At 55.9% G+C, this 22317-nt stretch overlaps 2 protein-coding genes across 3 annotated transcripts; both read right to left on the bottom strand.

Moving 5' to 3' along the window:
* Positions 1–816: 816 nt before the first annotated feature.
* Positions 817–13642, bottom strand: GLI4 (GLI family zinc finger 4). Of its 2 annotated transcripts, XM_070382528.1 has the most exons (5): positions 13508–13642; positions 12016–12122; positions 5549–5717; positions 2715–2825; positions 817–1984 (listed from the first exon to the last, which is right to left on the bottom strand). In XM_070382528.1, exons 2-5 carry the CDS (start codon positions 12112–12114, stop codon positions 1062–1064), a joined length of 1302 nt encoding a protein of 433 aa, XP_070238629.1. In that variant the 5' UTR covers positions 12115–12122; positions 13508–13642; the 3' UTR covers positions 817–1061. The 2 variants fall into 2 exon arrangements, with proteins under 2 accessions (XP_070238629.1, XP_070238631.1); XM_070382530.1 differs by lacking the exons at positions 12016–12122; positions 13508–13642 and adding an exon at positions 7048–7127.
* A 616-nt stretch (positions 13643–14258) lies between these two features.
* On the bottom strand, positions 14259–18725 carry ZFP41 (ZFP41 zinc finger protein). Its single transcript, XM_014481807.2, is given in 3 exon segments — positions 14259–14538; positions 14540–14888; positions 18593–18725. Coding segments are annotated over 3 exon segments (762 nt in total).
* Positions 18726–22317: the final 3592 nt, after the last annotated feature.

The raw sequence follows: 22317 nt of genomic DNA, 5'->3' as shown, positions 1-22317 counted from the left end.
AGAGCCCCTAGCCCAGGGATGGACAGCAAGTGGCCTAAGACCCCAGCAGAACCCTTCTCTGGGATGTTTCCCTTACCCTCTAGTGGGTAAAATAGAAGCAAATAGGTCTGGGGCTCCTTTGAGCTCTGGTCTGCATCCCAGAGAGAATGAGGCCTCATTCTCTCATCCCAGGAGGAATGAGGCCAACTCTACAACATCAAGTATGATCTTATCCTTGCTAATGATGTTTGATTTTATGTGTCAACTGGACTGAGCCACAGGGTGTCCAGATATATGGTCAAACATTATTCTGGGCAAGATGGCCATCTGAGTCAGTAGACTGAGTAAAGTGCTTGGGTTCCTCACCGTCACATGCATGGGTCGCAGCCGGTCAGCTGAGACTGCATAGGACAAAAAGGCCAAGGAACAGTGAACTCCTGCCTGACTGTTGAACTGGGGTGTCAGTCTCATTCTGCCTTTGGACTGAAACACTGAATTTTCCTGGGTCCCGGGCCTGCTGGCTTGCAGACTGGAGCTACCCCATCGACGCTCCTGGGTCTCCAGCAGCCCCCTGCAGGTCTTGGGGTGTCTCAGCCTCCGTAACCTCACGAGTGGATTCCTAACCTACCCGTCTCTCCAACTGCCTCTGCTTCTCTGGAGAGCCCTAACTAATATCTTTTTTTCCTAATTAGAAAAATTTGGAGATTAACTTGTCTAACCTTACAGTTAAATGTAGAGTTGGGCTTTAAATTCCAGTCGATTTTCATAGCCATCATGGTACACTGCTTCTAATCGTGTAAAAATAAAAACCCCCTGTATCCAACTGAAGTCTCCAGGTTTAGGTCCATTTTTGTTATTTACTGACCCACATGCACATGCAATCTGCACCACACCCTGCGCAGAGCCCAAGATGGTGATGAAGTCAGCTCCTGGGCCTCCTCTCATCTCCATCAAGTACAAAGAATTTATTCAGGACAGGGCATGTGATGCTGGCTGTGCCAACCAGGAGGGCGCGCAGGCAGGAGCCCTTCACGAGAATGCCGCCTCGACCCCAGGCTGCTGCCGCCTGTCCCCAGCGCTCTCTACTCCCGGTAGTGGACCCTCTGGTGCTGGATGAGCTGGGAACTCTGGCCGAAGGCCTTGCCGCAGGCGCCACAGGCGAAGGGCTTCTCGCCCGTGTGGGTCCGCAGGTGCCGGAAGAAGTGCGAGCGGCCGCGGAAGGCCTTGCCACAGTCGGGGCACTCATAGGGTTTCTCACCCGTGTGGATGCGCTGGTGCTCGATGAGCACCGAGCTCCAGATGAAGGCCTTGCCGCACTGGCTGCAGGCATACGGCTTCTCGCCCGTGTGCAGCCGCTGATGCCGCACCAGGTTGGAGCTCTGGCTGAAGGCCTGGCCGCACTCGCCGCACTCGTACGGCTTCTCCCCGTTGTGGACGCGCAGGTGCTGTGTGAAGTGCGAGCTGTGGCTGAAGGCGCGGCCGCACTGGCCGCACTCGTAGGGCTTCTCGCCCGTGTGGATGCGGTGGTGTTGGATGAAGCCCGACCAGCCGCGGAAGCGCTTGTCGCACTCGTGGCAGGCGTAGGGCTTCTCGCCCGTGTGGATGCGCTGGTGCTTCAGCAGGAGCGAGTTGTACTTGAAGCTCTTGCCGCAGGCCTCGCACCTGTGCGGCTTCCCGCCCCGTGGGCCGCCCTGCTGGGTCCCGAGCCCCGAGCCCCGGCTCAGGCCGCCCGCCAGCTCGGCCGTGCGTCCCGGGCTGCCCTCCGTCCCGGAGGCCCCCTGCGACCCGAGCCAGGTGTCTCTCTTCTGGGAACGGGGCCCAGCCCTCGGTGTCTGGCCTGCTGACCGCTCCAGGCTGGGCTCCTGCCCAAAGCGGTCCCCACCCCCAGGTCTGCGGGGAAGGCTCCTCAGCAGGGTCCTCAGCACGCCTCCGGCCTGGTGCACCTCGTCTTCAGGACCGTGCGGGCTGGGAGACAACGGGGCCTGCTCCGGCTCCGACTCAGAACCTGAAACGAGAGGCGGAGGGCTCTCAGAGGCCGTCCCTCACTGGACCCCGTCCCATCCCGGGTGCCTGCGCCAGGGTGGGAGTGGACGGGACGTCGTGGGTTGCTCGGGGGTGGGGCGGACAGGAGGTTCAAACTTGGAGCCAAGCAGAAAAGCCCCTGCTCCCGAAGCTGCTGGTCCGGGATGCCAGCGCCTGCCACGTCCTCTCCGAGGAGGCGCCTGTCCAGGCCCCTGCGGCCCCTGAGCTACTTCAGGGACCCCCGGGAGACACCACAAGGGCTTCTCTGGGGGAGAGGTGGGGTAGGGTGGGGCAGCAGAGAAATGAGGGGCTAAGCGCCTGGATGGGTGAAGCCAGATCCAGGCCTTGGGGAGAAGGGGATGTGGCCAGAGCTTGATTTAGGGGGCTAGAGGAGGTGGGGGGAAGTACACTGGGCAAAGGGGGGCCAGGACAACTCCCCAAGTGCTGGCCTGGGGTGCCAGTGGTGCTGGGGCAGACACTACCTGGACAGGCTGGGGCTACAGGGGCCTGGGCAGCACTCACAGTCAAGACAGCGGAGGCAACAGGATGGGCATCAGTGGGGACGGGCTGTGGGGCACAGAAGCGCGCTCCGAGCCAGGGACAAGAAGGGCCTGGGGGCCTGGCTGTGTGGTGGGCATAGCCAGGAGCCTGGTGGGCAGCAGCTGCAGATAGCTGTGTTGCGGGCAGGGCCCTGGTTCGGCCTGCTCACTCACCTGACCAGCAGGTGTCTCTGCAGATCTGGACCTCTGTCACCTCTTGGAAGTCCAGGTCTGACGGCTCCTGTGGGGGCTGGGAGGGCACCTCAGGGCTGCTGCTGGGGAAGCCTGGGGGTCACAGGGGGCTGGGGCTCATTTCCCCCTCCTCTGGAGGCTCCTGAGAGCCACAAAGGGTTGGAGTGTTCAAGAGACGGGTGTGTGAGGGGCCCCGAGACACCACATGGCTGCCCTGCAGTGGGGAGGCAGGGGCTGGGCCTGGAGCGCTGGCTGCTCTGGGCTGCTGTCACTCAACCTTCATCCGCTGTCACTCAACGACGTGAAGTCCGGGGCTGGCCAGGCCCGGCCTGCTAGGTGGACAGCCTGCTCATACGGCCACATCCTGACACGGCCTCTCAGAGCTCAGTGCTGTGTCCCCCTATGCTGGGCACCTCCAGGGTGGTTGTGATGGAAGGCTTACAGCTTGGCCTGAAGGCAGGCCACCCTCAACTAGCAACAGGGACAGGCCTGGTTGACCCTGGCCAGGGCCCCAGGCCTGAGGCTCAAGTGAACAGTGTGCTGATGTGGCCGGTGCTCCAGGGGGAAGGCAGTGGGTGATTTTTTGGCTCAAAGTTTTCTGCGTAAAACAGCCCAGAAGTGTGTTGTTGGGCCTGGACACACTTGCAGGAGAGGAGCAGTCGGGGGCGGGGGGCGGGGGGGGAGGTGGTTGGCCACTGGGTACCTAGAATTCAGTCTCAGGCGCCAGCCAGGAGCACCTCTGGGAAGACTGCCTCCTGGCCAGGGGCCCCTCCCTCCTCCAGCCTGCGGACCCCAGGGGTCCAGCCCCCCATCTGCAGGGCACTAGTCCCTGAGGGGCTGCGCCAGGCCCGCCGCCCAGCCCAGTGCAGCGTGGTTCCGCTTTAGTCTCTGGGAGCTGCAAGTGAAGAGGGGCTGAGCCCTGCCCCACACCTGCACCCCCCACCCAGCATCCCTGCCAGGGACCAGGCCCCGTCCCCTCGGTCCATGCTGCTCCCTGCCCTCCTCGAGTTGACCAGGGCTCCCCTTCTAAGGACACCCTCTGGTCCTGCCTGGTGTCCAGCACTCTGCTCAGCTGCAGGTTCAGAAATGGTCCTTGAGGTGGGGGTGGGTCACTGGGCTCAGGCCTGGCTGTGTCTGAGGGACCCCAGGCCTGCCAGGGTGGATCTCCCGAACTCTCTTTCTGGCCCATCTCACCAACTTGGACCCGGGAATCAGGAGGCTGGGGCTCCAGAAGTCCTAGCCTCGCTGGCTGGAGGGCCCTGGGCAGGTTCCTGAGATGCTGGGGCTTTCCTGCAGAGGCCTCTGTGGACCCCTGAAGAGTGAAGCCTCAGCAGCAGAGGAAAGGCTCGAAAGTCTGAGGGGTTCTCTCTGCCCTGGAAAACAGCCTGGATGCAGTGGGGAGGGGTGAAGCCCCACTCCCTCCTATCGGGCAACCCTCAGGCACCTCAGGGCACCTGGACATGGCTCAGAGCACCCAAGACCAGCCTCTGGGCCCGTGCTGCCCATGGCTGGGCGAGATCAAGTCAGGGGCAGCCCTGCTCTGCAGGGGCTTGGGGACCAGCCTTCTTATCTTCAGGGCAGCCCCTCCCGAGTCCTGTGTCCTGCTGGTCTGCCGCCCCAGGGAGGAGCCGTGGCGCGCTGGGCCCACAGGGGCGTCAAGGGCAAGCGCTTCAGCCAGGCTGTGGGGTCTGGATTCTGCTGGTCTCCACTGGCTCAGGTCTGGGCTTCCAGGTCCCCATCAGAGATGTGTCGACAGGAGGTCCTACTCGCCAGGCTGGTGTGAGGGTGACATGAGGAGCTGGAGGTGAAGTGCAGGCCCCCAGGGGCAGCGTGGGGGCCCTGAAACCACTGTGTGCCCAGGGGGCGGGGTCTGGGCTCCTTGAGGGCAGCGCCAAGCTCCACACCCACTGCACACGCCCTAGCCTGGCCCATCACAGGGCACGCTGGGAGTTCCTGCTCGTCCTCGACTGGCCCGCTATCTCAGCTGTGTGCGACGTCAGGCTGCCCCCATGACCTCCGTGGGCCTCACTGTCCCCGTGTGCTCAGTGCCCACCCCCGGCCTCCTCTGTCCCCACACAGAGCCCTAAGCGCACAGCCGGCACCCAGCCCAGCCGCTGCTCAGCCCTTCTCAGCTGCCATAACATCACCTGCTATAATGCCAGGACCTGCCAAGAGTGAGAACCCTGGGCACAGTGCCAGCTCTGCAGGACAGTGGCACAGGCTCAGACTTGCCCTGAGAGTGATGGGACACATCTGGGCTCCCATCCAGCTGCCACCAGCATCTGTGTCCTCCACTGCAAGAGGTGTGAGGCCAGGCCTCCTGTGGAACGTGGGGCACGGAAGGAAGCCCTGGACTCTGATGACTGAGTGTGAGCAGGGCCCCGGGGCACCACACGCCACAGGGGTGGGGCGTCCTCCCCAACCAGCTGTTGGCTATTTCCACACCTGGACACCCCCAGATCCTGCTGGGGGCTGCAGCAAGGTTGGTGGCTCCATCCGCACAGGGGTCCCCACCCAAACCAGCTTGCCCAGATCTCTAGACACTATTTCCCTGGCATGGGAGCAATGGCTGGGAGAGAGAGACAAAGTGACTTGCTTCTGTCACACAGGCCTGGCCATCAAGGCTGCTTTTTCTGCAGCCCTGATGCCCTAAACAAACACAGTCCAGGGGACTGTCCCCTAGGGAGCTACTGCTCACACAGCTCAGCCCAAAGCTCAACCACCACTGCCCGAGTCCCAACCCAGGTACCAGGGTGCAGGAGCCCCAGTGCCCAGCAAGCTGCCTGCCCGCAGTGATGGTGCAGGGAGGCAAGTACCATGTTGATGACCGTGGAGGTGGAGGTGAAGTTGGGCTTCATGGTGGTGGGCTCCAGGTGTCCCGGGTGACTCGAAACTGACCGGGGACAGGACATGAGGGGGCTCCTGACCGTCCCCCAGGGCCGCCATCTTCCCCCAAGGCCTGCTGAAGGAGTGCACACCGGGGACCTGGGAAAATGAAAACCATGGCAGGATGAGGGGGTCAGAGGGATGTGCTGGGGGTAGGGGGTGGCCATCAGCCACAGGCGGAGCCTCCCTCCCTGGGTAAGGAATTCCAAGAGGCAAACTGTGGGGCCCAGAGTGCTGGAACTGTTAGTTCCACCAGGCGCACAGCACCAGCACACCTACAAGAACAGAATGTTTTCCCAACGCAAAGCCTTGCCCAGCGAGAGAAGCAGGCTGTTCTTCCAGAAAAACCTGTCATGGCTAGGGGCCGTTGGCTCTGGGGAAGACAAAAACTGAACCCTGCCTGCTGGAGCATGAACATTCCAGGTTAACTCTCCAGGAGACTCTTTCAGAGAGGAAAACCCTCCACAGAGCCCTCAGAGGCTGCAGACCTGGCCCCAGCACACCCCGGTGCTCTCAGTCTCCTCTCGGGCAAAAACACCCTCCTTTAATCTGGTTTGCAACAACAGCTTCGACCAAGGGGAGAGTTTTTCTTTCACACTTTAATGAAGTAGAAGGTCTTATTTGGGGGTGCAAAAGGGGCAGGGGAAAAGCCAAAGTTAACGTACATCCAGGAATGGTGCAGACGGTACCTGCTTCAAGGAGGCGGGGAGGCAGCCGCCACAGGGCTCCTCGGGGTCAGCCCCCACCAGACCTCAGCCCCTAATGATGGCAAGGGTCACCGGCAGCTAGGTAAACTGCCACACGTGGGGCTGCAGTCCTGAACCTGGGTGCAGGTTCTCACCCCCGCTAAGACCCATCAAATCACTTAGTTAATATCCGGGGGACTTAGCCGGGCAAATGCACGGCCACCCCTACCCTGGCTGTCTGAGGGGAGGTGGCAGTCACACATGGACGCAAACCCTCCACCTCCACGCTGCTGTGACAGGCTGAAGGCGGAGGGGACACAAACGGCACTGGCCCGGGGACGAACCCTGTCTACTCCCTCTTCCCCAGCTTGGAGCCTGTGCCCCGCGGGAAAGGGCCCGAACTCCGCGCGCCTGGCAGCAGAGAGCAGGCAGCCCGGGCTGCGTCCTGCCACCGACCTCGGGCCAGAGGCGGCTCTGAGCCTCCTTCCCGTCTGCAGAATGTGGTTGCCACAGCTCCTGTCCCTGGGGTTCCGGGAGGATGGGGAGGCGCCCCGCAAACGGGCACCCGCGACCGTTCGGGGACAGTGTGCCCGCTGCGGCCCCCACCCGCGCCCCCAGCCCCGGTCGAGGCCAAGGTCGTGGCGGCTGCAGGGGCCGGGCCCAGCCCGCGGGGACGACGCGCGAGCGCGAGTGGGGCTAGGCGCCTCGGCAGCCTGCACCACCGCTGCCCGGTACCCACTCACCTTCCGAGCGGGAGGTGGCCGCCCCGGCGCCGGCCGGAAGTGCACCCGCGTCCCGCCCCGCCCGGCCGCGCGCACTTCCGGGACGCTCTGGGTGCTGGGAGGACCACTGCCTCGGTGACCTCGCGGGGCGGTGGGCGGGGCGCCGCGGGGGGCGGGGAGTTCCTTAACCCGTGCGGCGCCGGCCAGAGGCCGGTGGACCTGCCCCACAAGTATCTGTGGCCTTTGATCACAGGATCCCGCAGCCTGTCGAGGTCAGTCGCCCCAGGTTCGTCTGCTGAGCTCTCGGTCCCCGGTTGCACACGCTTCCAGAGCAGCGCGCGCCTGGCAGGGATGGCTCACACATATTCTACAAGCACAGTTCTTACAGCCACTGGAGTGCTCCCCTCCGCAAGAAGAAAAGTTCCACCCAAAGCATCCTCGGGGGAATCTCCTTCCCTAGCATGGACGGCCATCATTTGCTAGGGAACTTGCTGAAGACAGTCCTCCTCTCTTTTTGGGGTGTCTCAAATGCCCCCTAAACTACCCTGCCATTGAAGTGTGTTCCCAAACTTTAGGTCCTGAAGAGTGTTACAAATTTTCCCACAACCTTTTCATGGAATTCTTCCTGAATTTCCTGATGTTCACTAAGTCTCTTTCTCAGCCCAGATCTTACAACCAGAAAGAGAAGTGGACTCACTCTCTCGTTGGGAAAAGCAACAGCTGGAGGAGGATTCCACGAACCTATCCACCAGGGATGGATGTCCAGCGGAATTACTTCCCCATGACTACTTCTGAGTCTGGGCAGGTACAGGACAGAAGACAGCAAGAGAGGAGCCACAGCCCCAGGCCTGAGGATCTCATCAGGGAGGAGGGGACATCTGGTCCCAGGTGGCTGCCATGGCAGCAGGGAAACCGGATAACCAGGGACATGTGAAGGACCAAGTGTGTGGGGAGGGACCTTTCTTGGTGGGTGGTGAGACTAGGATGAGAACTGAGAAAGAGGCTGAAGCACACTTGGAGCTGGAGAAAAGGTGCCTGAGCAGCTGATTCCTGCCCCAGACTCGAGGTGAGTCCCAGCCCTGTAGGTTCTGGAAGGTTACCCCCTGCCCTCCTCTGCCTGACCTGGTACCAGGTCCTGAGACACAGGCTCAGGGGTACAGTGTGGAACAGGACAGGTCCCTGCCTCCAAAACAAGCTGGACAGTGGTCTTAAAGTCAATTTGGAGCCTGGATTTCATTCTCCTTGTACCAGGAGCCAGCAAACCGTCTTGAGCAGGGAGTGAAGAGTGCCTTTAAGATCAGTTCAGGGCAGTGGGGAGGCAGGAGAGAAGGAAGAGATGGGCAAGGTGGAGAGAGGCTGGGGGAGGGCGTGTGGGGGACAGAACTGACCGTACCTGCTGCTGGTTGGGATGTGGGCGTGAGGACACCTTGGGGTTCTGGCTAGAGTGTGGCTGGTGGCTGCTTCCAGAGATGGGGAGATGGCTGGGGAAGGGGGGCTGGTGATGAGTGTGCACACCACCCTCGAGTGTGTCCTCCCTGATGGTGGACAGAAGTGGCCGTGGGCTGGACTTTCACCCGTCCTCTTCTTCATTCTGTCCTGCTCGTTGTTTCAGAGGGATGGAGGCAGGCTTCTGTTTCCTACAAGGCTGGGGAGACCTGAGGGGATCTAATTACTCTCAGCCAGTCACCATTTTCCTGCCCACCTCTGCCCCACGGTCTGGGGCGCCTGGGCCCTGCCAGCCTCTCAGCCTGAATCGGCTTCTCTGCACTCAAGTGCACAAGCTTCTGCTGAAGGCTGCCTCCCTTCCAGATCTCCAGCTTCTGACACCTCCAGCAGACAGCTCTTACTTTCTGTCTCTGGCCTCGAGACTCTTCAGCCCTTCCTGAGTTGAGGGTCCCCACGCTCAGCATCCTGGGCTCTGAGCAGCTTCCCTGCCTCCCACCCACCAACCGCCAGAACTCCTCCCCTTGCCTGTGACAACCAAAGTGTCCCCAGGTATTGCCAGCATCCCCTTCTGAGGGCAAAATCACCCCTCGTGAGGACCTCCGCTCTAACAAGGCAAAGTGGGTAGGACCCAGAGGGGAGGACAGATGAGCACGTCAGAACCGGTCCCTGATGGAGCGATCACAGGGTCTGTGGGGCAGGCATCAAGCAATGACATGGCCCAGCTCTGTTCCCAGGCAAAGAGGTCCCCGCTGCGTTTTGAAAGTTCGCTTTACATCACTTTGCTTTTTGGTACCTGGTTTGCAACAAACCCAGAGGATTTTAGCTTTGATAAAATAAAGGCAAACAGTGAAAAAAAAGCTTGCTCAGCCTTTGTTCTACAGCAGCTGCTCCCAAGGCAGCTAAGAGCGGGCGCGCCAAGCTCCTTCCTTTGGACCCAGGCTCAGCAGTAAGGTGCCAGGGCTGCTAACCATGTCTGGGGGCGTCATCTTGATTTGTCTCGTGCACTCTGAGTGAGATGTGTTCTAACGAGGTAACTGCCTCTTTGCTTTCTGCCGTTTCAGCTTTGGAAGGTGTCACAGGACCACGCTGCTCTGGAGCGCGGGGGACCCCACCCTGGTTGGCAACAGGATTGCGAGGAAACAAATGACTGTTTCTTAGGGTGTATGTGCTATGATGAAATTATGGGGGTGGACCACACCCTGCCCGGCTTCCACCCACCCCAGGAAGCACAGGCCACCAAACACCGAGCCCTGCGGCTGGGGAACGACTCTTGTTTCTCCCCATGTGCATGTCCAAACGACATGCTGTTTTCTTGGCTTTGCACAAGCTAGTGACTGAAATCACACTGCGTGTTCTCCTGTCTTTGCGCAGTGCTGTGTCTGAGACCCGCAGACGCTGATGCACGTCTACCCGCTTCAGTGTAAGTACTGCCGTAGGTGTCTCTCTAGCCCGTGTCCCAGAGTTCCGCTACGGCGTGTCAGCAAGTGATGTTTCCGGGTCAGTGGGTCAGCACATCTTCCACTTGCCAGAAAATGCCATTTTTGTTGCTAAAATGGATGACAGCTTTAGAAAGCTGCATCTTGTTATTAGCCTATCAAATTCAACAGCCTTTTTTTGTTGTGGTAAAAAAGTACATAATATTTATTATTTTAACCAATTGTAAGTAATTCAGTGGCATTAAATATTCCCAGTGTTGTGAACGTGTCACCACTACCTCACAGAAGCTGTTCCTGCCAAACCCTCAGGGCCCTCCTCCAACCTGGTGACTGCTACTCCACTTCCTATGCATGTGCCCGCTCCAGGGCAATTCATTTATATGAATACACATAGTGAAGTGGAACTCATATAAGTGGAATCATACAGTGTTTGTCCTTCCGTGCCTGGCCCCTACACTAAACATAATGCTTCTGGATCTCACCCATGTTGTAGCGGGGGGCGGTGCTCAGCTCCTTCTATGGATGGATGGTATTTTGTTGTGTGAATGGGCCACAGCTTCTTATCCACTCCTCTGCTCAGTGAATTATGGTTTTCTCCAGATATATGCCCAGGAGTGGGATTGCTGGATCATATGGTATCTCTAATTTGAATTTTTTAAGGAACCTCCATACTGTCCTCCCGGAGAAGGCAATGGCACCCCACTCCAGTACTCTTGCCTGGAAAATCCCATGGGCAGAGGAGCCTGGTAGGCTGCCGTCCATGGGGTCTTGAAGAGTCGGACACGACTGAGCGACTTCACTTTCACTTTTCACTTTCCCGCACTGGAGAAGGAAATGGCAACCCACTCCAGTGTTCTTGCCTGGAGAATCCCAGGGATGGGGGAGCCTGGTGGGCTGCCGTCTATGGGGTCACACAGAGTCGGACACGACTGAAGTGACTTAGCAGCATACTGTCCTCCACAGTGGCTGCACCAGTTTCCATTTCCACCAGCAATGTAGGAGAGCTCTCTTTGCTTCACACCCTCTCCAGCATTTATTATTTGCACTTTCTGATGATGGCCATTCTGACCCAGTGTGAGGTGATACCTCACTGCAGTTTGAATTTGCATTTCTCTAATAATTAGTGATGTTGAGCTTCTTTTCATATGTTTGTTGGCCATCTTTATGTCTTCTTTGGAGAAATGTCTATTTAGATCTGCCATTTTTTGATTGGGTTGTTTTTTTGATACTGAGCGACATGAGCTGTCGGTATATTTTGGACATTAATTCCTTGTCAGTTTAATCATTTGCAAATATTTTCTCCTATTCTGTAGCTTGTCTTTTTGTTTTATGGTTTCCTTTCCTTGTGCAAGAACTTTTGTTTGATTAGGTTCCATCTGTTTATTTTTGTTTTTATTTTTATTACTCTACGGCAACCTGTATTTTCATTATCATTCAGGTTTAAGTATTTTATAACTTCCATTATGGTTTTTTCTTTGACTCAGGTTACTTAGAAGGTTTTCTTTTTCTGGAATTTGAGTTTCATTTGAAGAGCAATAGCCAACAAAACCATCAAAACAGATTGATATCTGAAGGGTGTGGGGTTCAGTGCTTGGAGGCGGTGTAGTGTCGTAATGGTTAACTCAGAAGAAATGAGAAATGAGACCATCAGTTTGCACCAAACACCAGGCAGCAGAAGAGCCGGTGGCTGATTGTAGATGGGCTGCGTGATTGTTTTCTCGTGTCTCTCTCGTTTTCCTGGGAGAGGCACTGAAGGCTGTCTGCTTGCACGGCCACCTCTCATGCCTGTGGGCCAATGTCCCCCCACTAAGAACACTAACATGTGACTAGAGCTGACAGTGGCTAAACTGGGGGTCAGCGTGGCACTGAGGTCACACACAGGCAGTGACCAGGCTGAGCACCGTCAGTGCCCCGATGTCACCTCTGGGGACTGGAGGCACAAGGAGATGAGGACCAGCCGAGGTCCCACGTCTCCAAGGCACGAGGGTGCGTCAGCAACCCTCACTCGACAGACCATGCTCTTTGCATCTGCCTCCTCTCTGGAAATCAAAGACATCAGATTAGAGTGTTTCTTCTCTTCTAACAAACTGGAGACATTAAAACTCACCTGCTGTCTGTGAGCTGCTGGAGCACTTCTGGGGCACAACCTGGAGGAAGGTATTTGCCAGCATGATCTCCATCCATCAGTCCATTTCTGGCAACCCATCGTTGGCCCTAAATGTGGAAAAGATATTTACCACATTGTATATAGTGACCTAACCTAGAAACAGCCTACATGTTAGGAAATGGTTAAGTTGGCTTTTTGTTTAACAGATCATTAGGTAGCCACAAAAAATGCTTCCCATTGGTAATAACATGGGAGACATACTAACACAGAGAGTGCTAATTTTTCTACAGTACATGTAATGTATTTCTATCTATGGTATTAATACGTGTTATACAACAATACTTTATATATACATATAAACAATATACTCATCATGATTATAAACCATAATAAATAAAAAACAAACCAAACTGAAGTGGATGCAGACACCCCCAGGACACGTCACATATCCTTTCATCTAGAATCAGCCAAATCCGGCCCACCGCCTGCTTTGGTAAAACAAAGCTTTATTGGCACAGAGTCGTGCTTGTTTGTTTCCATGCTCTGACTGCTGTTGCATGTCATGGCTAAGCTGAGTTGTGACAGAGATCTTATGGCTACAAAGCCAAGAACAGTTATTACCCATCCCTTAAGAGAAGGTTTGCCAGCCTGTGTGGTCACTCACTCAGTGTCTGGGTATTGTTATTGCTTCTTTGCTCACCTTTTGAGAACAAACTGCAGACACTGTGACCTTGTTCTGTGGCCCTGAAGACCACAGCAGACATCTTTCACGACAAAGACATTGTCTGAGATGGCTGCAGGCCATCAAATCAGGGAGCTTGGACGTGATGTCCCCCCTCCCCGACTGGTGGACAGTCTAGACCCAAGGTTTGCCAAATGTCCCAGTAGCATCCTTTACAGCAGTCTTTCCCACCAGGATCCCAGGTGTGTTTTCCCTAAGCCAGCCTCCCGGCACCTGTTTGAACAATTCTGCCACATCACATCTGGGACTGTGTGAGCAGGATCACAGTGCCAGGTTATGCCTGGTCACACCTGGGGCCGGGCTGCTGGTACAGGAGGAGGGCCCACTGAGCTGTGCAGTGGACGTGCCTTGTGCAGGTAGAGCTGTTGTAATGCTGTAGCTTTTAGAAAGAACAAGAGTCTTAACCTGGAGAGACGTTTGCACTGGGAGCACTCTCTCCTGTCTTCTGATGGAGGAGGCCCCAAGACCAGGGTCATTATTAGTTTTCTGGGTCCAAACAGCTGAAAATGTAGGTGTCAACGTTTTACTGATAAAAAGCCGTATTACTTCCTGGATGACAGGCCCCTCATCCCTCTGGCCCCTCCTCCCTCTTATACTGTGCCAAAATTCTGGGGCAAGCCACACTCGCAGCCAGGAGAGCACGGAGGCCCAGCCAGACCACTCTTGGAGGGAAGCCAAAGGCAGGCAAGCACATGGATGTGCAAGACGTGGGACAGAACTGGGAGCCAGGCTGGGAGAAGTGGAACTCACCTGAACGGAGAGCTGGCCTTCTGTCTTGTGTCTGAAAAGCTGCAATGCAGGCAAAAGCTGGATCCAAGCTGCCATCAACATCCTGGGGCCGACATGGCCAGGGCAGGAAGCGCCCATGGTGGCAGCATTTAATGTCCCGAGTGGTCCACCTGGAAAGCCAGGCTGCCCAGCTGGGATGGTGGTTAAGCCGGGAGGACACACAGGGAGTCCAGTTCCTGGGGATGGGGGCCAAGGTCAAGGAATGGTGCTCCAGCAGAGGAGGGAAGGCACGGGACAAAGCACATCACTGCTGGCACAGCCAGCTGAGGTGGGGGGCACAGTGGGGTTCCCAGTGCTCACTGCAGAAGCACTGCTGTCCAGCCCAGGGACACGGGCCTCCTGCCAGGCTTCATGGAGATGGACTCGGGACACAGGGGGCAAAGGGTCTGCAGACCAGTCTTCAAAGGAGCCGGTGGGAGGGCTGAGGCCAGCAAGGGTGCCACAGGCGAGGCGGCAGTGGGAGGTGCTGGGCTGTGCTCGGGTCCAAGCCTGCCCTCTGGACAGCAGTTTGCATGCTTGTTATCATGATGTCTCAACCTGGAGATTCTCTGTATGGCTTGGGTGTTTGCTGACCTGGTTTGGGTGGGTCTTCTGGTGAGGGCAGGACCCCCCCAGCCCGCTCAGACTCCAGAGGAAGAGGACCCCCAGGCAGGCCTGCTAGGATGTTCTCACAGGCACAAAGTTCCGAGTCTGGTGGGTGGCTTCCCCACGTTCAATGCTTCTTCCGTGGGTGATGTTTCTGATGGCGAATGAGACATGAGCTATAGGCAAAGGTCTTTCCACACTCCTTACATCTGTATGGCTTCTCTCCAGTATGGGTTTTCTGATGGTTCAGGAGATTGGAACTGCAGTTAAAGGCTTTGCCACACTCACTACATTTAAAGGGCTTTTCTCTGGGGTGAATCCTCCAGTGCTTTGTCACGTCAGAGCTGTCCCTGAATATCTTCCCGCACTGGGCACACTGGAAGGGCTTCTCTCCAGTGTGGACTCTGGTGACGAACATGATCCGTCTTGTGCTTAAAGATGCACCCACATTTGCTACATTTGTAGGGCTTCTTCCTCTGGAAGGGAGTAAACATGGGAACTCCTTCAAAGTCATCTTTAAATGAAGCATCAAAGGCCTCAAACGTGTGCTCCTCATTCTCAGGACTGAGGCGGGCTTCCTTCCTGTGCTTTTGGGCCAAAGTGGGGCTCTGGTTTGGCTGTTCTTTCCCAGATGCCTTCTCTTCCTTGGCAGTGTCCTTCTGCACGTGCACTTCTGCCTCTGGGGTGCGGGTCTTATTTTTCTTGCCTGTGGGCTTCTCTATCCTTGTTTCCAGGGTAGAGGAAGGCCCCCTGGAAGCTGGCAAGGGTCAAGGAGAATGGCCAGGGGCAAAATCCTCCAGCCTACAAATTCCCTTGTAAATTCACTTCTTCAGAAAGGACTTTATTTTTCCAAGCTTGGAACTGAAGTTCTGGAACAGAAGAGTGCCAGCAACTCTTCTGAGGCTGGAGAGAAACAAGACCATGAACTGTTAGATTAAGTGAATGTCTGGGAGGAACTGAGTTACAAAGTGACAGATGGGCAGGGAAAGGGTGGCAGAGGCATGCAGACATGGCCCTCTTCCTTTCTTGCTGGTGTATGCCACCCGGACATCTCGTAAGTTTCAGGCTGGACATGACCAAAGAATTGATTTCCCAGAACACCCCCACCCCAATCTCACTCTTCCCAGTTTTCCTCATCTGGGTAAATGTCATCATTTACTTAGTTGGTCACCAAGGAATTTTTTTTTTTATGTATTTCTTTGGCTCTGCCAGGTCTTAGTTGTGGCATGCAGGATCTAGCTCCCTAAGCAGGGATTGAACCCGGGCCCCCTGCATTGGGAAGGTGGCACCGTAGCCACTGGACCACCAGGGAAGTCCCTAACCAAAGAATTCTTATTCCTCTGCCAGGGGTGGCATCTCCACACCTGCATCCAGCAGGATTCATGTGCACCATGGACCAATAACTGCTGTGTGGCCCCCAATTGTGGAGTTTCCCTGCCCTTTATTTGCTCCTTCTCCACTTCTTGTATTTGGGACCAGACTACGTGCTTCTAGAGCTACAGGCCATGAGAGCCACGTGCGACTCTCACAGAAGGTATCGCCCATCAGTTCAGTTCAGTTCAGTCGCTCAGTCGTGTCTAACTGTTTGCGACTCCATGAACCACAGCACACCAGGCCTCCCTGTCCATCACCAACTGCTGGAGTCTACCCAAACCCATGTCCATTGAGTTGGTGATGCCATCCAACCATCTCATCCTCTGTTGTCCCCTTCTCCTTCTGCCCTCAATCTTTCCCAGCATAAGGGTCTTTTCAAATGAGTCAGCTCTTCACATCAGGTGGCCAAAGTATTGGAGTTTCAGTCCTTCCAATGAACACCCAGGACTGATCTCCTTTAGGATGGACTAGTTGGATCTCCTTGCAGTCCAAGGGACTCTCAAGAGTCTTCTCCAACACTACAGTTCAAAAGCATCAATTCTTTGGCGCTCAGCTTTCTTTATAGTCCAACTCTCACATCTATACATGACCACTGGAAAAACCATAGTCTTGACTAGATGGACCTTTGTTGACAAAGTAACGTCTCTGCTTTTTAATATGCTCTCTAGGTTGGTCATAACTTTCCTTCCAAGGAGTAAGCGTCTTTTAATTTCATGGCTGCAATCACCATCTGCAGTGATTTTGGAGCCCCCCAAAATAAAGTCAGCCATTGTTTCCCCATCTATTTGCCATGAAGGGATGGGATCAGATGCCATGAACTTAGTTTTCTGAGTGTTGAACTTTAAGCCCACTTTTTCACTCTCCTCTTTCACTTTCATCAAGAGGCTCTTTAGTTCTTCACTTTCTGCCATAAGGGTGGTATCACCCGCATATATGAGGTTATTGCTATTTCTCCTGGCAATCTTGATTCCAGCTTGTGCTTCCTCTAACTGCCCATCACCTGTATAAAACTCGCTCCCACCCTCACCCTGGCCCTCCTGAGTCCTCCAGCAGCCAGTGAATCCCATCACATCCCTGCCAAATCCCCCGTGGTTCCCCTCACACTGCTGCCCTGCCCCTTCCCAAGCACCCTTAGGTTCACCACACATTCCCAGTCCTTCCTGCCTCAGCACCTGGCTGCCCACAAACAGGTCCTGAGAACTGGTGCTGGCCCCTCACTCACTAAGAGCTCTGCTCTGAGGGTTCTTCTGAGAGAAGCCTCCCTGACCTCATGCCCTGTCTCCTTACCAGGATTTCATTCTCCTTGTGGCCTTAACTGGAGCTGACTGTCCACTGAGGGCCAAAGCCCCAGGGAACCATCCGCTAGGCTCTTGAGTGCATTATCTAAAAAATTTGACAGTCTCTGTCCCTAATTCCATCTAAAAGCATTCTAATATCACCACAAAATTCAAACAGAAATCAGTCAGTCCCAGTGACAGATCAGGCCCAGGTACCTGTAGAAGCATTACCAGCATGGCTCATGTTTCATTGGTTAAGAAGCTTCACCTATTCCTTTTCTGTATTATTTCTGAGCTTCCTTAACCTGTCTCTTCCCTCAGTGCTAACAAATGGACTTCTAGGATAAAGCTTGACAAACTTGAGGCTCTTTAACCACAGGCCAAAGAAGTCTTCATAAGATAGGAGAAAGCACTTTCCCAAGAAAGCAGATCCTGTTCTGAGTCCTTGAGTCACCCTTGAGAGACCTCCCATGGCCTGTGCGGTCACCTGATCTCCTGGGAGGTCCACATTCTGCCAAGCTGTCTCACCCCAAAATGTGGTGCTCTAGATGGTAACATTTCAAGTGAAGTATGTCTTGAGGGATAAATCCTTTGCATTTCCTTTAAATCAAAGCAGATACTAAGTCTTCATCCACTCTCCCGTGCACAGAGGCAACACATAAAATGAATGGACAGTTTTCCCATCTTGACAAGAGTTTGAGAGTCTGGTTTCTTCTAAATGAAAATGTTTACATACACTAGACTCAGATTCAGGCCAGTGTCACTCTCTGAAGGCTCTCTTGGAGTTGCTTCTGGGAGGAGGGTGTTCTTAGCATTAGGTGGGAGCCAGAACTGAGGATGGCAGAAGGTCATCTAGGCTGAGGGAAGCATACAAATATGGGGGCATCTCTGCTGGGGAGGCAGGTAGATCTAAGGCAGAGGATCAGAGCCCCAGTCAGCCAGGCTGCAGTTTGAGCTGAGGTCTAGTTTCAGTAGGAAACAGATGAAAACCAAGACCAGTAGGAAAGTGCCATCAACCCTCTAGCCCATGGCTCTCCAGGGCAGATGTAAACTCATCTTGGCTCTATGCTGACCCACTCGATGGAGAGGAGTGGTCCTTGGACCCACTGAGCCTGACATCTGCTGGCTGGGCTCCAAGGACTGTTCTTGTCACTCCATCCGTGGCTTGTCACTGACGTGCAGTCTCCTGATGAGCTGAGGGCAAGGATCCTTCTTTTTCATTCTGGAATCCCTAGTTACTTGGCTGGAGACTGCACATTCTGCTGCTCCCAAAACATTCTACATCATCATTATGTCAGCCTAACTCAAACAGGTGCTTAATGGCAGAGACTGGACATATTCACTTCTCTAAGCCCTGTGCACACCAAGCAATAAAATAATTGTTAGAAGTGGAACCGATCTGAGGTCATTGTTTTGGTCTTCTCATTTCACAGATCTGTAGGCCTGGTAACTGCTATAGCCACGCAGGAAACGCAATCTACCTTGCCAGAGCAGACCACAGCCCTGACCTAAAGGTACGTGCTCTGTCACTTCAGTGTAGCTCCTTCACTCTCTGGGCCAGGCCGCCTGTAACATGAAACTTTGGGTATCTAGCTGCAGCAGGACTCCCTGGTAACCTCATTCGCCCTCAGAAGCCAGGGTCTCAGTGAGAGATGGGATTACTAGTGGGTTTTGAGATCCAAGGGCAAACATGCACCCAAGCAGTGTGCAGGCCCTGGGCCTGTCAGAAGGCCCGCAGCGGTGTCGAAGCCGAGAAGAGGGGCCCTGACAGCCTCGCCAGCCGCGGGTGCAGGGCCGAGGTCTCCTTCACCTCGATTCGCACGGAGTTGGTCCTTGCGCACCTCGCCCTTGTCCCCGCGGAACCAGGGAGCCGAGAGCGCGGTGGCCGATGCCCTGGGTGGGGAGTCCACACGACGCCAGAGGGACCCAGTGAGTTCCCGCATGGAGATGGGCGCGGGTGCGCTCCTCGCAGGGTCCCTGGGCCGGAAGGGACGCGTCCTCACCAAGGCGAGCCGCACCCCCAGGTGCCAGCAACGAGCACCAGGAATCTTCTCAGTCGAGCAGCCGCGCCTCTGCGCCGGCCGGAAAGGCCCGCCGCTGGCCCCGCCCCTTCCTGCGCCGTTCTAGGAAGTGAAGTCGCGGGCCTCTCGGTGGTGCGCCCTGCAGGGCTCGGGCCCCGCAGTTGGTTTCCCCTCATTTCAGTTTATCTCCCCTCGCCCACACTCGGTACCCGCAGGAAGAACCTGCTCCCAGGCCGGCGTTTCCGGTGCCGTTCTAGGCGGCGAGGCCCCAGCCTCTCGGTGGTGCGCCACGGGTGACTCCGCCCCCGACCCGAGCTCCTCCCACTCACTCGCGTCGCAGCACACGCCCCCTTACCTCGGCCGCCCACCCAGTCTCGCCCCACTGACCGGCGCACTCCCTCCCTTACGCTCCTGCCCCCATCACTCACCCCAGCCCTCCTCGCTCCCCTCTGCACCCCCTCCCTCACTCGTGCCCCCCACCCCCGCCACCTGTTTGAGTTCCACAGAAGCAGCAGGCCTGCTGTGGCCTCCGTTCAGCCGCACTGGCCACTCCCTCTGCCTGGAACACTTGTCCCCAGCTGTCTGCTTGGCTCATTCCCACTTACCGCCTGCGGAGAGCTCACCTCCTAGAGGGGACCCCTGACCTCTGACCACCCTGGGTGTGTTAGTTTTCTGGTTATCACAAGCTTAGCAGCTCAAAACAGTACCTGTTTGTTGTATCAGGGTTCCTTTGTTGTGCCACGGTTTCCTCTATCACGGTTATAGCACTTTTTCTATCCACCGTTTGTTATATCACCGTGGGACAGGAGTCCAGGCGAGGCTTAGCTGGTCCTCTGCTCAGCCTCCGAAGGCCGCAGTCAGGGTTCTCAGCGTGAGGTGAGGATCTGCTTCCACACTCGTGTGGCTGTTGGCAGGCTTCCTTTCTTGGTGGCTGTGTGACTGAGGGCCAGCTTCTTCTGGGCTGTCGGGAGGCTGACCTTTGGTCTTGCAGATCACCCACAGTTCCCTGCCACGTGGCCCTCTCTGTGCTCCTTCAGGGCCAGCAGAAAGCCTCTGGCCCCAGTCTGCTGGGGTGAAGTCTCGTGGTACCTAACCTCCCATCACCTCTGCTGTAGTTCACTGGTTAGGAGCACGTCCCGGACACCACTGGCACCGTTGGTGATCACATTTTGTAATACCACAGCATTCTGCCTCTTCCTCCACTTCTTGGTACCCACCCTTCCCTACTTTTTTTTTTTTCCATAGCACTTTCAGCTTTCCAACAGGCTATGGAATTTCCTGTTGTGTTTATTATGTTCATCTTCCCTTCCCACACCAGAAAATGAAGTCTTCTGGGGGTGGGCTGCTTTGCTTTCTCTGTTTCCTGATGTGTTCTTCCAGTAGCCTGGCAGGTGGTGGGGCTCTCATTATAGCAATTCAGTGAATGGGCACTTGGCCCTGATGCCCCTAGATGCTGCCTTCTCTTACGTGTCTCTGGCTCTGGCTCCTGTTGTGCATCTGTCCCTTAGACTTTATCCTTGCAGGAGCTTCAAGTACTGCAGTCTCAACATACTCAAGACCAAATTCAACTCTGCTCCCTCTTTGTTGCTACAGTCTTTGTTGCTACTATATTATGTTCAATAATATAGTGGTAGCCAGGTCTTTTACCAGCAAAAGCAAGTTTCTTTGGGAATAGCCCAAGGAATTGCAGTTCAGGAAATTGGAGCTATCGTGGCTCGGAGGTAAATCCAGAGTGTTGCGGGCATGCACTGGACCGGAGGAGTTGGGCGACTTTTACGATGGTTCTTCCTAGAGACACAGATTACTGAACTGTGGGTGTTTCCTCTACTACGCTTCACACAAATTTACTTAGGAAAGCTAACATCCGCCCCCTCAGGCTTACGGCTGATGGCAAGCGGTGGGTGGTAACTATATCCATTTTCCAATTATGTAACTTTCCTGATATTCATGCACTTACAGACCTACTAGGAGGTAAATCCCTTGGGCATTACCTGAGCCTGGACGGGGAGAGGGCCTGGCAAGGGAAGCCAGGCATTCCCGCATGTCCTTCGGTATGTGTGCACCCTGGGCGGAGGAGGGCTGTGTCTGCAGCTGGTGGATCACAGCCTGGCCCTGGGGGTGTCCCAGCAGCTGCCGCTTTCTTCAAGGGTTTCTCGCCCAGGATGTCCTGAGGTTGGGACTTCACAGGACTGCTCCTCTCCAGGACACCCGCTCTGTGGGGCTGAGATCCCGCCTGCCTCCACCTCCACCAAGTATCCTGGCTTTCTTTCTGAGAGGATTATGAAGCTGAGTAAGGGGGTACCCCGAGGGGCTTCTTTTCCCACGTTACTCCAGTATAGCCCCCACCCCAGTTCTCCACCTGTGGGAACCCAGAGCCGCCCTGGTCCCACAGGTGAGGGCAGTTTTGCTCTGCTCTGGTCAGCATTCTTGATACTGAAATGCCATTCCGTATCCCCATGTCCCCGCCCCCCTGCTCTCAGGCCAGATGCCTTCCAGGCTCTGACTCCCCTCTGTTCCGGAGAGTTCCTGGTGGGACTGGGTGCCACAGAGTCGGCAGCCTCGCTCAACTCCCACCTCTGACCAGTGCCTGAGTCCATCAGCTTCTGCAAACCCTGGCGGTCCCTGGAGGGCGCCGCTCGGTCTGTCCAAGGCCGATGGCCGGGAATCTCTGTCCTCAGGAATGTCCTGCTTTGGAGTCACTGCTTCATCCTCACCCAGTTTTCGTGGTCGAGAACAAGAACAGGAAACGTGACCATGGCCACCTGTTTCCTGTGCTGAGGAAGTCCGGAGAAAAACACCAAATGAATGGAACCGGTGTGGGGTGGGGTGACCAGGGGGGGATCTGCCTGCTGGGACAGGACCCCCGAGCCCCTTGTCCAGCTGGTAACTCAGGTGAGCCCAGCAAAGAAGGGAATACAGCATTCTCCCTGAGCTTGCTGCCAACTCCAGGGCTGGGTGGGGACACAGGACCTGAGGGGAACCCAGGGGGTGGTTTCCAGTGGGGTTGGTGCAGCAGCTGGAGAGGGGGTGGAGAAGGCCCAGGGGATGGGGTTTGCAGGCTGGCAGAGGCCTGTTTGCATTTATGAAGAAGATGTGTGGGAAGGACCTGGTGCTTCGAGCTTGGCTGCTGTTGCTACGGGGCTTGTGGGGAACAGAGGCAACCTTAGGACCAGATGGGCAGAGTACTGAGGGAGCCAGCAGGAGCGGGCGACCCTGCCTGGCCACCAGCCATGCACGTGAAGGCCACACATGGGGCCTGATGCTCAGAAGTCAAGTCTTGGCTTTTTGAACCAAGCTCCAGCCATCCCAGCTCCTGTCTGCCTGCAGGTCCCCCTGGGCCAAGCCAGGCCCCTGCCCCTCCTCGCCATCTCCACCACCCTGGCAAGCACTTCCTTTAAATTCAATTCAGGATATTAACCACGCTCTGTGCCCCCAACAGAGCCCTGTCTTAGCCCCTTATGATGGGCTGAACTGTGCCCCGAGATTCATGAGCTGAAGTCCTAACATCAGGACC

This window comes from Bos mutus, chromosome 14 (assembly GCF_027580195.1).
Source record: "Bos mutus isolate GX-2022 chromosome 14, NWIPB_WYAK_1.1, whole genome shotgun sequence".
Classification (NCBI taxonomy): Eukaryota; Metazoa; Chordata; class Mammalia; order Artiodactyla; family Bovidae; genus Bos; species Bos mutus.
Note: the sequence above shows the minus strand (reverse complement) of the source record. Positions and strands in the feature narration are given on the sequence as shown.